Below are 14,060 nucleotides of genomic sequence, written 5' to 3' on the forward strand. Positions count from 1 at the left end.
AGCTGAGGGCGTCTCACTGCCTTGTGGATGCCCTGCTCAGCGGGTCGTGGGGAGGCCAGGCCGCTCCTGTGGGGTGTGCTAGCTCCATCTGGGAGGCAACGCGCTGATCTCTCTCTCTCTCCCTCTCGTTAATTTCAGGGTGACCCCGGTGGCCCTCCAGGTCCTAAAGGAGAAAAAGTAAGTGCGGCCGCATCTAGTGACCCAGCCTGCCCGTGGGGTCAGGTCTGACATGGGCGTGAGCTTGAACTCCAGACAGCCACAGCTGCTAAGTCTGGAGCCACCTCTGATCTTCTCCCAGCTCAGGAGAGTCAGCCTGAGCGGGGCCCGTCTCTAGTTTAAAACGTCGACCTTGCTGCCTGTTCCCCCCGCCCCCCATGTCCCTGCAGAGACTGGTCGGATGTGTTTTCTTCCCTCACCTTGCGGTGGCCAGACTCGTACTGGCCGAGATTGGAGCCGTCCCGTGTCAGGGTGGCCGTGAGCACAAGGGACCCGTGAGGACGCCCCGGTGGTCACTTTGCTTCCCTTGCTCTCCGGCCTGCGCCCCAAGCGTCTCCTCTACTGCGCGCTGCCCCCTCGCACCCCGGAGGGAAATAAGGAATAATCCAGGAGGCGTTATTGGGACTCAGATGCATCGGCAGAGCAGGGAGAGGAGCCCAGGGTTGGAATGGCAGGGGCAGGGCAGGGTTAAGATGCACTGACATCAGTCTATCTTAGGTCATTCTAGGAGCATCTCACCATCGTGCACATGGGCTGCACTGGCCCCTTCTGTCCAGTGTGCAAACTGTGCGTGGGCTGTCGTGTGCCTGGGCCCAGGACCTGGGAAGAGCTTGCCGGGCTCTGGGCCTGACTCTCTCCCCTGACTTCCGTGGGCTCTAAGCTCCCTCCCCTGCTCCTGCCCCGGGGGCTGGGAACTCGCAGAGGTTAGACACCCAGCAGCCCCCGCCTGGCAGGAGCAGCATCCCACGCTCTCGGCTGGAGAGAGCCTCGTACGTGCTGATGTGGCACCACGCTCTTCCCTTCCCTGGCATGCGGGGCAGTGAGCTGGAGCAGGCACCAGGCTCCAATTGCTCCAGCCGGTGCAATATCACAGCGACTCTGGGTCCCTCCCTGCGGGGCGGTGCAGCGAGCACCATTGGGCGTTACTAATCTTGGCCAGGCGGCACAGCAAAGGGACATTTGAATGCCGGGCGGCTGGAGGGCCAAGCGCTGCCCCGTGCTGCTCCGCCAGGGCACCGGGAGCCTGAACCGCGGCGGAAGGGGACTGGGTATTTGCACTGGCGGTTGCTTCCCCTGCTTGAGTGATGAAAGGGTTCCCAGCTGCCGGGCGATGTTTGGGCTAAAGGTGCGGGAGGCCGGAGCAGGGAGCCCAGAGGGGCAATGGGGGGATGGTGGACTGCTGTTTCTTACAGAGATTTTTGTCTGTCCGAGAGGCCCAGTGGAGGCAGGTTTATCGCTCGGGCCGCGCCTCTTCTCGCTGTCCCAGTGCATGGGACTGGCTGAGCAGGACGTTCCCCACCAGAGGCTTGGTGGCTCAGACCTTTGCCTGCATTAGGTCGGGGGGGGGGGGGAGGGGAGGGGGTCTCCTGGCAGTGCATGTGATGCTGCGCATTGGATCCATCCCCATCCTGCCACGGAGGAAAGGGCCGTTTCTGGAGTAACTGGACAGCTGGTTTGGCCGATGCTCTGGGGTGCCCCCTCGGGGTTAGGCAGGGCTTCTAGGGTCCCGGCGTGATTGCTGATGGGGTGGAAATTGGATTCTGGCTCCTCTCCAGGGAACCTTGCTGCCCATCGCTGCTCCCTGTCCCCAAATGAGCCTGAGGCCCCTGCTCCATCGCCAGGCTGTGATTGGCACGTCTCCATGGTGACGCCAGAAGGCGTGCGGGGGGCTTGGTGATTTATGTAGTGTAATGAGCTCGTTCTTCACTTTGATCAACACCCGGGCATGTCTAGTGTGCACAGGGCAGGGGGCCCGGGGCAGGCCTGAGGGCCATCAGCGGGGCTGTGGGTAGGGGGTCTGGGACATGGGTAGGGAGTCTGGGGCATGGCAGGGCTGTGGGTAGGGGGTCTGGGGCATGGCAGGGCTGTGGGTAGGGGGTCTGGGGCATGGTAGGGCTGTGGGTAGAGGGACTGGGGCTGGACTATCAGGGGATAGGGTAGGAGCCAGGGGAATCGATTCCTCTATTGGGCAGAGCCCAGGACCCTGGTCCCGCTCCTGCCGTCCAACCCATCGGAGAAAGCCCATTTCTCCCGTGCTCACTGGTGTCAGACACGTCCTGGGCTCAGCTTGTTTGTGTTTCTCTGGTGGCCTCTGTTTCTAGGGTAACTCCGGATCTCCTGGACCGGGAGGTTCAACCGGGAAGCCCGTAAGTAGCAGCCTTCTCTCCGTGGAGGCGGGGCGGGCATTGGGGGACTGGGGGGGCGGCGTGTGGCTGCCTGACGAAGCTGGGTGGGGAAAGCAGAAATGGGCTCTGAGCCCAGCCCTAGGGCGGGGGTTGAGAGAGCCTGTGTCAGTGCGAAGGCCCCACGGCTGTGACCTTCCCTGGCTGTGAGACACATGGCTGGTGACGCCCTGGCGGAAGCCTTGTTGCTCACACCCTGGCCTCTCCTCTGGAGAGCTGGGTTCAAGTTTAGCTGTTAGGCCTGGAAGGCCAGAACGTCTGACCCCAGCCCGCTCCCCGCTGGGGGTCACCTGTTCCGCACACGTTCCTGCGTGGGGCAAGGAGAGGGGGTGCAGGTCAGGAGTGAGGGGCATCCGCAGAGCCGTGTGGAGAGGATGCAGGTTTGCACCATAGGAGGGAAGTGCATTGGGGGTGGGTTGAGGGGCTCAGGGCGAAACAACGGAGTGCTGCCGGTCAGGAGCTAGGGGCACTGGCAAAGCTGGGTGCGGGGAGCCCAGGGCTGCGTGTCAGGACTGAGGGGCACTGGCTGAGGAGGGGGTGGGGTGAGCCCAGGGCTGGGATAGCAGGGGGCTGTGGGTCAGGACTGAGGGGCACTGGCTGAGGAGGGGGTGGGGTAAGCCCAGGGCTGGGATAGCAGGGGGCTGTGGGTCAGGACTGAGGGGCACTGGCTGAGGAGGGGGTGGGGTGAGCCCAGGGCTGGGATAGCAGGGGGCTGTGGGTCAGGACTGAGGGGCACTGGCTGAGGAGGGGGTGGGGTGAGCCCAGGGCTGGGATAGCAGGGGGCTGTGGGTCAGGATTGCTGGGCTGATCCGGGGCAGGGTCTGGCTGCTGCCCTCTATCCCATTGCAGCCCAGGCCTTGGGACTGGGTTTGCTCAGCAGCTCGGCCTAAACTAACCAGCATCTTCCCTCGCCCCCACAGGGCAAGCCAGGGGTCCCAGGCCTGAAGGGAGACAAGGTGGGTACCACATGGGAGCCTGGCGTTGGGCGTGCTCTGTCCTGGTTTCTGTTCTGTGCACCATGGGCCTCCGCAGACGAGGCAGGCCTCTGGGGTCAAGGTGGGGCCTCCCACAGCTGCCTGCTAGGGGAAGCTGAGAAGCAGGAGGGCGAGATGAAGTGGATTCAGGCAGCAGCAAGGAACTCAAGAGCCAGCTTCTCTGAGCCCTTCCTGGGTTCTCCGTCCCATTCAGCCCTGAGTGTTTGGGTGCTGCCCAGAAAGACCCCTCAGAGCCTGAATCTCTGGCCAGAAGCTGCCCCATCCTCCAACCCTGCTCTGGCCTACGTTCGGTTATCCCCCACCCCGGGGCTATTGCGGGAGCCTGATTGGCTCTCCTGCTGCTGGTCCAAGGTCGGGATCTGGCTCTAAAGCTCAGGGTGGTTTGGGCCAGGTCCATTGTCACGTCAGTTGCGCTGTGGGATCGCAGGGTCAGCACCCCACACGGACCGAATGGCGGCTCCCAAAGACAAAAGTCGAGGGACCCTGGGGTCGCGGCCCACGTCTCACCATCTCCTCTCTCCCACAGGGGGATCCCTGCGAAGTTTGCCCCAGCATCCCCGAGGGGATGACCCATGCTGTCGGCCTCCCGGGAAAGCCAGGACCCAAAGGAGAGCCCGGAGTGCCGGGGAAAGCGGGGCTCTCGGTGAGTCTGAACACAATGCGTTGCCGTGCCCCTGAGAAGAGAACCCATGCACCCTCTCTGCGGGGAGCCGGGCGTCCGTCCCCGCCTCCATGTCTGGGGAGCGGAGGGTTGAAACGAGGGAGGGGCAAAGTGAAGGTGGTGGGAGGAGGGATGTTTGCACCTGCACTGAATTGCAGGGGACGCTACCTCGCCCTGTTTGGCTGCCTAACTAGAGCATGGCCTCATGCAAAACAGGGCCCCCTGCACCCCCCCTACCGCCCTCCCCCCAGATGGCCCCAGGCACACCCGTCTCTCTGCCCCACACTGTCACCTAGGACTACGGGTAGGCCTTGCACCCAGCCATCCCCCGCCCTTGCTCTCCCTGGCAATGGGGTCGAGGCGAGGAGGTTGTGCTTGGGTCTGGGTTAGAGGCAGGATCGGGCCCGAACCTTCCTGCCTGTTCTCAGCTCTTGGGCCCCCAAGTCAGCAGGACCCAGGGAATCCGCCCTCCTGGCTTGCGACCCAGCCCAGAGCTGATACCACAAAGGCAGAGTCAGACTCAGGGGGGCGGGGGCTGGGATCCACTTCTTAATCTTCCCATCCCCCAACTCAAGCCATCCCATTATCCATTCAGGAGCGAGGGGCAAGTGCTGGCCGAGGTGCAGCCGCGGGGTGTTTCTGTTGGTCTCACCTGTTTGTTTTTCCCCCTGCAGGACAAGGCAGGGCCCTCCGGACCCAAAGGCGACAGGGTGGGTGCCTCAGAGAGTTGACGCCTTGGTTCTAGCCGTGCTGTGGCAGCATTCCCTGTCTGCCCGTGGAGAGCAGCGAGGGGTGTGCTAGGGGCCCCTCTGGGCTAGCAGAGCTCTGACCTCCCGGGCGGTGGCTGCCGCTCAGAGACTTTAAGGCCAGAAGGGACCCTCGCGATGCACGTGGCAGGCCGCAGAACCTCCTCCACCCACTCCTGTAACAGACCCAGACCCTCTGGCTGAGTCACTGACATGCTCCAATCAGGATTTAAAGACATCAAGTTAGAGAATCCGCCCCTGTGAGTCACCCGTGCCCCATGCTGCAGAGGAAGGCGAAACCCCCCCCAGGGTCTGCAGGAAAATTCCTTCCCGACACCAAATCTGATGGTCAGCGGGACCCTGAGCATTTCGTCCCTCTGGCTCTATTCTCAGAAGGATGGGAGCGGGGGCACTGCCGGGTTTCCCCCAAGAGGAGGGCAATGGATGGCGGGGGATTCAGAATGGTCTTTCTCCACCCCTCCCACAGTGAAAGGGAGGGTCCGAAACTAAGGTTCCCTCTATACTGGAGGGGTTTTGCACTGATGCAGCTCCACCAATGCACCCCCAGGGTGAGTCCACAGCCGTGCTGGCCTGGGAGAAGGGCAGCATGCTGTTACACTGGGACTGACCCAGGCTCCCCCACCAGCTGCAGGACAGCAGTCAAGTCAGCAGCTGCTGCCCTGCTGTCGTTGGCTAAGGCAGATCTTCCTGCTTCCCTACCGTGTGAGCTACAGGAGAATCGCCTACGTCTGTTAGCACTATAGGGGCTATGACACACACACAGCTGAACGCTTCGTATTCTGTCCAGTAGAGGGGAGCAGTGTGTGCACATCCCAACCCCCCATTTGCTGTCACGCCCTCCAGCTTCCTCTGCCCCAGTGTCCCGCTGGGAACGCTGGCTGAGGAATGTTCTGAAGGCTGCAAGTGTCGGGCTTTGCATCCTGCCTCTGACACCCTGTGTGTGTCTGTTTCTTTCAGGGAGACCCTGGCATCAATGGAATAAAAGGAGAGAAGGTGAGTGCCCGGTTCCCTCAAATCTCCTGCCCATCCTTAGTGTCCTCGGCCCCCTTCTCCTCTCGGCTTGCAGGCCCCGTCGATGGTCGCCACCCCTCCGAAGAGGAGCCCCGAGTCTGGCCTGCAGCCGTTACCCTGTTATGGCTCGCAGAGGCATTGGGAGCCTGTCTGACCCTGCGCCGTTTGGTTCCTTCCCTAGGGTGCCCCCTGCGTGTCGTGCAGTCCCGCCGCTCTCGCCTCCATGCTGCAGAGCTCCGACCAGCTCCCGGGGAAGGAGGGGTCCAAAGGGGAGCCGGGGTCCCCAGGGATCGGGCTGCCCGGGCTGCCGGTGAGTATGTGCCCTGCTCCTTGGGTCTGGAGCGTGAGGATGGGCAGGCTAGAGGCTGTGCCGGGCAGAGTCCCCGGGGCGTGGGCATGTCCCCCCGCAGGCCTGATTGCAGCCAAGGAGGGGCAGAGGCACTGCGCTGGGGACAGTCTGAGTGGGGCGTGGAAGGCGGATCTGTTCCCCACCCTGGTGTGCAGTGAGGGATGGGAGATGGTAAAAGCTGCCAGGCCCCACCTGCCGGGAGAGAGGGAACGGGCCCAGCGCCCCAGCATTCAAACAGCCAGAGGGGCCCTGCCCACACTGCTCCGCAGAGCTCAGCCCAGATCGCCCGTCCTCCCCAGGGACATACTAGGCCAAGAGCTTCCCCAGCTCTCCCTACCTGCACTAACCCACTGGAGCCGAGCCCCTCGGGGTCCGTGTGTAGCCAACCTCCTGGCTGGCCTCCCAGTGGGGTCAGATCCCACCAACCATCTGTGCTCAGATCTTGGGCCTCTGACTGCAGGAGCCAAAGGAGGGAGTCCCCGGCAAGCAGCCGTAGAAAACATGGAGCAGCCCCTAGAGCGGGACGCAGGCCGATTCTCCAGGGCGGGTCATGCCCATGGTGGGCTCTGAGCTCAGGGGAAAGTTCGAGTTTCCTCCCTTGCAAAGATGGGCCTAAATCCAACCCCAGAGAGCCTCGTATCCAAACCTGGCTGCTACCCACATCTCTGCTCCAGCCCCCTAGGGCCTGTGCCCCCCTCCCCTTAGCCTCTTGTCCTTTCTTCTTCTCCCGGCTGCCTTAAGAAGCCTGGCACCTGATGCCCCTTTTCTCCCCTCCCCTCCCCTCCCTGTTGCCTTGGCCCAGCTGGTGCCGGGATGAACGCCTTGCTCCCTCCCCGGTTCGTTCCCAGGGGCTCTCCACTCTCCAGGTTTGCCTAAGGCTCTGCTGGGCTCCTCGGGATCCTCCTGCTGGATGGGTAATTTGGCTCCTTTGCTTGTCTTGCAGGGTAAAGCCGGGACCCCTGGGCTGGCCGGAGCCAAGGGGCAGCAGGTGAGTCCCCTCGTCCTTCTGCCTGCAGCTCCCCCTGGGGGCGGAGGGTTTCTGAACGTGACGGGTTAAATCTTGGAGGTGGGAGGTTGGATCTGTTGCAGCAAACCCTGCCTTGCCCTTCCCCGTAGCTCTCACCAGAGCCTCTCTGCACTGGGGTAACAACGTTCCCTTCACTGCTGCCCCCAAACTTCTCGGGCACGACCCTGGCCCCTGCCCTGCTCCCTTTGCCCCACGCTGGCAGCACCGCGGGGCCCCATCTCCCTGCTGGGGGAGAGGACTCTGACGGCTGGGCCTCCCCTACCTGGCTTTGGCAATCTGCGGCTTTCCGATGACGCCCTGAGCCAGGCTGAGGATGCACCGAAGCTAAACTCATGGCATTGTGAACCTCTTGGCCCTGCGCTCATTTGCGGGGCTGGGTCCGTGTGGTCACGGTCTTCCTCCCTCTTCCATCCTCTGGGCCTGACCCCCTGTGCTCTCTGCTTTGCTTCCTAGGGAGAGGTCGGAATGACGGGACCAGCTGGCAAACCTGTGAGTAGGGGAGCTGGATGCCCTGGGGCTGGGTGGGGCGCCCTTTTGTGGGGAACTGGGCGTTGCCCCACTGGCAACAACAGCAGAGGCTCCCGAGGCAATGGAGTGCAGTGTCAGTAACGTGGTGGGAATCAGCAAATCAGGGCAGGGCGAGGGGTAACAGAGACATGGATCGGATCCCAGGGAGGTCCCGTGGGCATGCATAGAGAATGTGTGCGTCTGGGATTGCAGGGGCCTGTTGCGTGCGCGTGTAGGCCTGTGTGTACATGTGTGGGTTTGCAGGGGTCTGTTGTGTATGTATGTAGGGGTGTGTGTGTGTGTACACGTGTGGGTTTGCAGGGGCCGTGTGTGTGTGTGTGTGTGTGTGTGTGTGTGTGTAGGGGGGTGTGTACATGTGTGAGCAGAGCTTTACAGGCGCCTGTCTTCACCTGTGCAGGGAATTCCAGGCGACAGAGGAAACGCTGGGCCTACAGGACTGAAAGGAGAGAAGGTGAGATCCTGGTAACCCTTGTTCCAGAAGGAGAAGGGGTGGGGTGGCCAGAGATGCTCCCCCATCCAGTGCTCACCCCTAGAGCTGTGCCCTTGTTGAACCTCTTATGGAAACTCCCTCCCGGCAGCTCTTTTGGGGTGGGAAGGTGTCTCCTGAGAGTCCCCTCCCTCATCCAAGTGCCCCCCCCCCAGCTCCTCCATGATGGTGCATCCGCAGCGCAGGTGTTGCAGCCACTTGACGTGGCTCGAAAACCTCCCAGCTGGTGCGTGAGACGGGCTCCTTGGCCAGAACATAAAGCCAGGCTGGCCTGGCTCACCTTCCCCACCAGCAAAACCAGGGGCCTCCCGGGGGCCAGGGCCCCATCTCCACCTGTGCACAGTGCGTGTGACCCGTGGTGACCGGTGTGAGTGGACAGCTCTGCTTGGGTGGCCAGGCGCCCACCGCCCAGGCGTGGACAGTCCCATTTTGTATAAGGTGGGGTGGGATCTCCAGCACTCAGGCTGGCCCAGCTCCTGGGTGACAGCAGTAAAGCTAGGATGAAATTCCTCTACCCTGCGAGCTCCGTGGCGCTCCGAGCCAGCTGGTACCTCCTGGACTCTCTCCAGCCACAGAGCAGGGCCCACAGGGACGCGTGTCTCCCACGACCCCGTAGCTGGAGGGCTGAGCAAGGAGCTCTGGTTCCAGGGCACTGCTCCGGAGGCAGCCACTTACCACGGTGGCTCTTGCGAGCTGTGGGCACGTGTCCCACTAGGAACCGGCCTGAGACCCTCTAAATGCGTCTCACTGAAGAGCCATCGCATGGGAACCGCCTCCGCTCCCTGCTGATCTGGGTCCGAAGCAGCGTTCCCTGCTGGGCTGACGGGTGCCACACTCCGTTCCCCTCCCCAGGGGCTGTACAAGGACCCACAGGGCTGAAATGGCCCATACGGAGTTTGCTGCAGTGCCCACTGTCAGTAAGGAGCCTGGGGACTTAGCTAACGGACCAAGGAGCTCGTGATGGGCCCAGCCCCTGCCCCGCTCTGACTCCGGTGCTTGTCCCTCGCAGGGAGAGCCATGCGGCCAGTGCCTTGCCCCTCCAGAGGCGCTCGAAGGGGAGGCAATCGGGGTGTCCGTGCCTGGTGCTCCGGGGGAGAAGGGTGAGCCAGGCCTGCCTGGCATTGGGGCGCCCGGCAGAGCGGTGAGTCAGCGGGGCGTATCCGGGGGGCAGGGAGGGCTGAGGAAGGGGTGCAGGTAAGAGAGAGGAGGAGGGATAGGAAGGGGAGGGAATGGCATGGGGGGAGGGGATTATAATACTGCCTGATGTGCCAGGGGGCTGTGAGGGGCAGTGAAGGTGCTGAATGAACCAGCAATGAAATGGTTAATCCAAACTGGCAGGCCCTGCCGAGCACCAGCATCTGTCCACCTGGCCCTTTGCTCCTTCCGCTGGTGCACGGGGGCAGGGGCTGGGTGTGGGGCTGGGGGTTGTGGGCATGTTCCCACCACTGACTCCGTCCTGGTAGGCATCCTTGGGGCCTCTCTGTTAAGGGGTGCTGTCATTGCCCTGGGAATGGCTTGGGGGGCCTTTGGGGGAGGAGTTGGCTCCATTCCCTCCCGTCTGATTGGCTTGTTTCTTCCTCCCTTGTGTGTTTTGTTCCCCCAGGGCAAACCTGGGGAGCCCGGACTGAAAGGACAGAAGGTGAGAGGGTGGGAAGGGGTGTCGCTGAACAGCTCCCTGCCCCTCCTGCTTCCCTGGTCACTAGCTGTGGGAATCTCCCAGCCCTGCCCCCATAGCGTGGGGGCTTCCCTTTGCACGGGCTGGGAAGCGTGCGGCTGCTTGGGGAATCGGAGTCACCGGGGCTGCTGGGTCTGGCCGATGAGCGCTGTTGCCCTGTCCCAACTTATCACATGAGTGGCGCTGCCAGGCCGTTAGCACTCGCTCTGATGCTGCTGGCACCCAGCTCTCCAAGGAGAGTGGGGCAGAGACCCAGGGGAGGCAGGGGGCCGGGATTCCTGGGATCCTCTGGGTCACATCCTCTTTGTCTGCTCTCCTGTCCAGGGCGATGCAGGAAATCCAGGGGACCCTGGCATACCGGGCTCAGTGGGGCTGCCGGGGCTTTCAGGTGACCCTGGCATCAGGGGTCCGACAGGGCCCAAAGGTGAAAAGGTGAGTGCCCCCCTCCCGCAGAGCTAGCTCTGCCGGTAGGGGCAGACCTGGGATGAAGCTATGGGTGAGTACTGGCCCCCACTATCAAGAGACAGCCGCCCCCCTGCACCCTCCGCCCAATTTGTGCCTTCTCGGGGGCTGGCACTGCCGCATGGAGCCAGTGTCTTTGCTCCCGGCGGTGCCCGTTGTGAGCTGGTCAAGTAGCCTTCTGTTCTGGGGCACCCCCAAGCAGGGAGACCCTCCCGTGCTGGGAGCAGCTTTCCTGCTCCCCATGTTCCTACCCCCGCCACACACACACACACACACACTCCTCGTGTCCTTTCCATAAAGGGGAATCTTCATTCTCCGCAAGTCGTCCACTGTGCGGCACAAACAGCTGGTCGCCGTCATCCCCCCAGCCACGCGCCTCCGTAGCGCGGTGGCTCTCCTCAGTCAGTGCCGGGGGTGCTGCATGCCTCTCTCTAGTGGCCCCTGGCAGTCCTGCCCCTGCGGAGCCATTGCCTCTCTCCCAGTTAGCAAGGCATGTGCTTTCTGAAGCCGAGGGTGGCAAGTTCAAACCCCCCTCCAGCCCAACCTGGATGTGACTCTCTGGGGCGAGGAGGGGCTGTCTCTGCCTCCGCCTCCCTCGGTCCCCAGCTGCCGCACTGGTTTCCATTTCCTGTGTACTGACCCAGGCTCCTTTCTCACGCAGGGAGACGCCTGTGACGCCTGCCCCACTCTCCAGGGGGAGTTCTTGGATGTGGTCGGGGTGCCAGGAAAACCCGGAGCCAAAGGGGACCGTGGCCCGCCGGGTGTTGGCCAGCCTGGGAAACCCGTGAGTGCCCCTCGCTCACCCCCCCACACCGGCGATGTCCCTGATCAAAGAGACGTCCGCTGCCTGCTGAACGACCTGAGCTAACCTTTCTATGGGGGGGGTGTGTTTTTTAGGGTAAATCTGGACTCCCTGGGATTCAGGGGCCCCCCGGTCTGAAGGGGCTGCAGGTGAGTGTGGGCAGAAGTGGGGTTTGTCATATGGGGATTGCCGAAAGCTGGGGCTGTTCCATTCACCGGTGTCTGTGGTCTCTCTAGGGCGAGCCAGGCCCCCCCGGGATCGGCGCCCAGGGTCCACAGGTGAGTCTCAGCACCAAGCCGGTAGCCCAGGGTCTGCTCCATTGGCACCAGCCCCCAAGGAGCAGCGTGTCGCCACCCCTTTCCCTCCCGCCCTGCCTTTCGCCTCGTCTCTGGCATTGCCCGGCGGTGCCACTGCTTCCATGCCACCTCCCACCCTGGCTGCCGCAGCCTCCCTGAGTCCCGGGGCTCCGGCATCCCCCGAGCGAGCGTGGCTGCCCACCTCCCGTGGCCCAGCAGAGCTCGGCCGGTATTACTTTCCTCCTTGGACAGTGCCAGGGTCTCCCTATGCATGGCAGGATCCACTTCTAATCTGCCTGCTTGGATCGAAACCCACCCACCTCCCTGCGGCTCACGCTGGCCGGGCTCCTCTGTGTCTCTCTCCTCCTGGAGCGCTCTATGCAGGCAGCGCAGGTCCCTGCTCGCCTGCCCCCTCTCGATCTGTGGGCACAAGACCCTTCTCTGCAGCCCCTCTCCCCCCCCCCGCCCTTGCAGAAGAGCCTCATCCCGTCCCAGGCGTTTGGTGGGAAGGTCGCCTGGAGCTCTGGGTTTCCCTCTGCTTCTGCTGCTGCACCGCATCATTGAACCTGGGGAAGCATTTGGGGGTGAGGTGGGCAGAGGAGATGCCAACACAGCTGAGGCCAGTGGCCCGAATCCGGGATAACCCTGAGTGGAAAGACAAGAGTTGAGAGTCAAGTATCAGGCTCGAATAACGTCTGCCCTGTGAAGGGAGCGGGGAGGGTGGCATCTTGCCATCCCCCCCCATTTTCTGATGGGCACCTCCACTGGCGCCTCCATCTTCGTGCTGGAACCAACTGCTAGAGTGAGATTCAACCAATTCTCCCTGTCTTTTAGGGGGAGCCTGGGGAGACAGGCCTGCCCGGGACTACTGTGAGTATGCCTTCATTCCTCCCCATCCAACATCGTGACAAGACAAATAGGCCCCTGCCCGTCCCTCCATGGGTGGGGGGCACGGAGGGTGCAGACTTCTCCTCCATCCAGTATCCCTTTCAAAGGACCAACCTCCCTTGCAAAGGGAGAGGAGTCCAGGGCCGGTTGGGTGGCTGGGAAGAAGATTTGTTACGTGCAGCATAAACCGTATTGTGCAGACACTTAAAAATATGACCAAGGCTGAGAGTTTTGCTGCCGTTTCAGCTCCCTGGAGTGGCCCCGTATATCCTGCCTGGCATGTCATATAATTGAGATATGCTTTGTCACCGCTGAGCGTTTATACAGCCTGAAAAGGGGCCAATTTCCCAATCTGACCCATATATTATCGAACCTTCTCCCTGCCACGCTGGGGCGCGGCGTGCCAATGAGTGGTGAGGCTGTGCGGTGTCGCACAACATCGGTATGCAGCGTTACGCCGAGCATGGTTCCACAAGGCCAGACACAGCCCTGCATTGCATAGTGTCACACCGCGCTGTGTTACCTGTTGTTGGATAGGACGTTGTGGTCGCCAAGGTTACACAACACTACTCTGTGTAACGTCACAGCGCTGCTACAGGTTACACTGTGCAGCACGGGCAGTGGTCTGGAAGCGTCACACGGTGCTGTGTTACTCTGCATGCCACTCCACTGCACAATGCCAGTCTGGACCACTCGTGCGACGCACAATAGTGTCTCCCAGCATTGTGGTGCACATGGTACCACACAACTCGCTACCCAATGTGATGTTCTCAGCGTCATGCTCGCTTGGAGACATGCTGGGTCGCTGGAGGAACCCGGAGCTGGGGCCCGGCCATTCCAGGAACATGCTGCCCCTCCAGAGGGGAGGGGGCCTGAGGGTCCCATGTGCTGGGCCGAGTCCTGAGCTCTTCCCTCAGCCCCGACTGACGTCTGCCTGAGGAAGCTCAAACACACCCTGCTTGGGCCATTTGCAGGGTTTGAACCAGGCCCCTTCACATCTAAGAGCGTGAGCCTCTCCTGCATGAGGTAAGACCCGAGGCTGGGCCATGTACTAGGTCAACGAGTCTACTACTGCTCCAGCTAACGGGCTCGCCTGAGATGATGCCCTTGGGAGCCCATGTCACATCAAATTCCAGTGGGAGACGGCAGCTGAACTCTTGTCGTCTTTGCAAGTCCCTGTTAGCGGGCAGCAGTAGTAGACTCCTTAACCTATGACCCGGACCAGCCACTAGAGGCAGCCAACGACTCTCCTCCTAAAGCGGGTGGCGTCAGGCGCTCTGGAGCGTGGCTCAAGCAGGGAAAGCGAAGGGAGTTGCTGATTGTCGTCTTTCGCCCCCCAGGGACACCCTGGACCTCGAGGGCCGGTGGGCGCCGTGGGAGAGAAAGGCGCCAAGGTGAGCGCCCCCAGCCTGGCACTGAGGCCCCCCCCCGGCACCCGTGGGTGACTGCGGGATTTGTTTTACAGTCTGGCAGTAACAGATCCCCGGCTGGGAGCTGTTGTCTGTTGGGCAAGGTGACGGGGCTCCAGCCAGGGGTTCCCTGCCTGTGGAGCCCATCCTGCCGGCAGTGCAGCCTGACGGTGATCTGGCCCCCAGCCAGCCCCGCTCCGGCTGTTAACCGTGCAGGCTGCAGCCGTTAACACCAATATCCTCCATGCGTGGCTGCTGAATGGCGCCGGGCAAAGCCACGGGGCAGGAGGCTCCAGCGGGTGGC

General features: G+C 62.5%; 1 protein-coding gene across 9 annotated transcripts in view; it reads left to right on the forward strand.

Annotated features, from left to right (window-relative positions):
• Positions 1-14,060, forward strand: part of COL16A1 (collagen type XVI alpha 1 chain) — a 163,753-nt gene that overhangs the window by 119,165 nt on the left and 30,528 nt on the right. For all 9 annotated transcript variants that reach the window (XM_065577009.1, XM_065577010.1, XM_065577011.1 and 6 more), the window contains exons 20-37: positions 139-177; positions 2,319-2,363; positions 3,320-3,355; positions 3,921-4,037; positions 4,730-4,765; positions 5,780-5,815; positions 6,015-6,143; positions 7,126-7,170; positions 7,663-7,698; positions 8,135-8,188; positions 9,234-9,365; positions 9,828-9,863; positions 10,224-10,331; positions 11,023-11,145; positions 11,259-11,312; positions 11,400-11,441; positions 12,294-12,329; positions 13,688-13,741. In XM_065577009.1, coding sequence (XP_065433081.1) covers positions 139-177; positions 2,319-2,363; positions 3,320-3,355; positions 3,921-4,037; positions 4,730-4,765; positions 5,780-5,815; positions 6,015-6,143; positions 7,126-7,170; positions 7,663-7,698; positions 8,135-8,188; positions 9,234-9,365; positions 9,828-9,863; positions 10,224-10,331; positions 11,023-11,145; positions 11,259-11,312; positions 11,400-11,441; positions 12,294-12,329; positions 13,688-13,741 — 1,158 coding nt within the window. The remainder of the gene's footprint in view (positions 1-138; positions 178-2,318; positions 2,364-3,319; positions 3,356-3,920; positions 4,038-4,729; positions 4,766-5,779; positions 5,816-6,014; positions 6,144-7,125; positions 7,171-7,662; positions 7,699-8,134; positions 8,189-9,233; positions 9,366-9,827; positions 9,864-10,223; positions 10,332-11,022; positions 11,146-11,258; positions 11,313-11,399; positions 11,442-12,293; positions 12,330-13,687; positions 13,742-14,060) is intronic.

This window comes from Chrysemys picta, chromosome 23, assembly GCF_011386835.1.
Source record: "Chrysemys picta bellii isolate R12L10 chromosome 23, ASM1138683v2, whole genome shotgun sequence".
In the NCBI taxonomy this organism is placed as follows: Eukaryota; Metazoa; Chordata; order Testudines; family Emydidae; genus Chrysemys; species Chrysemys picta.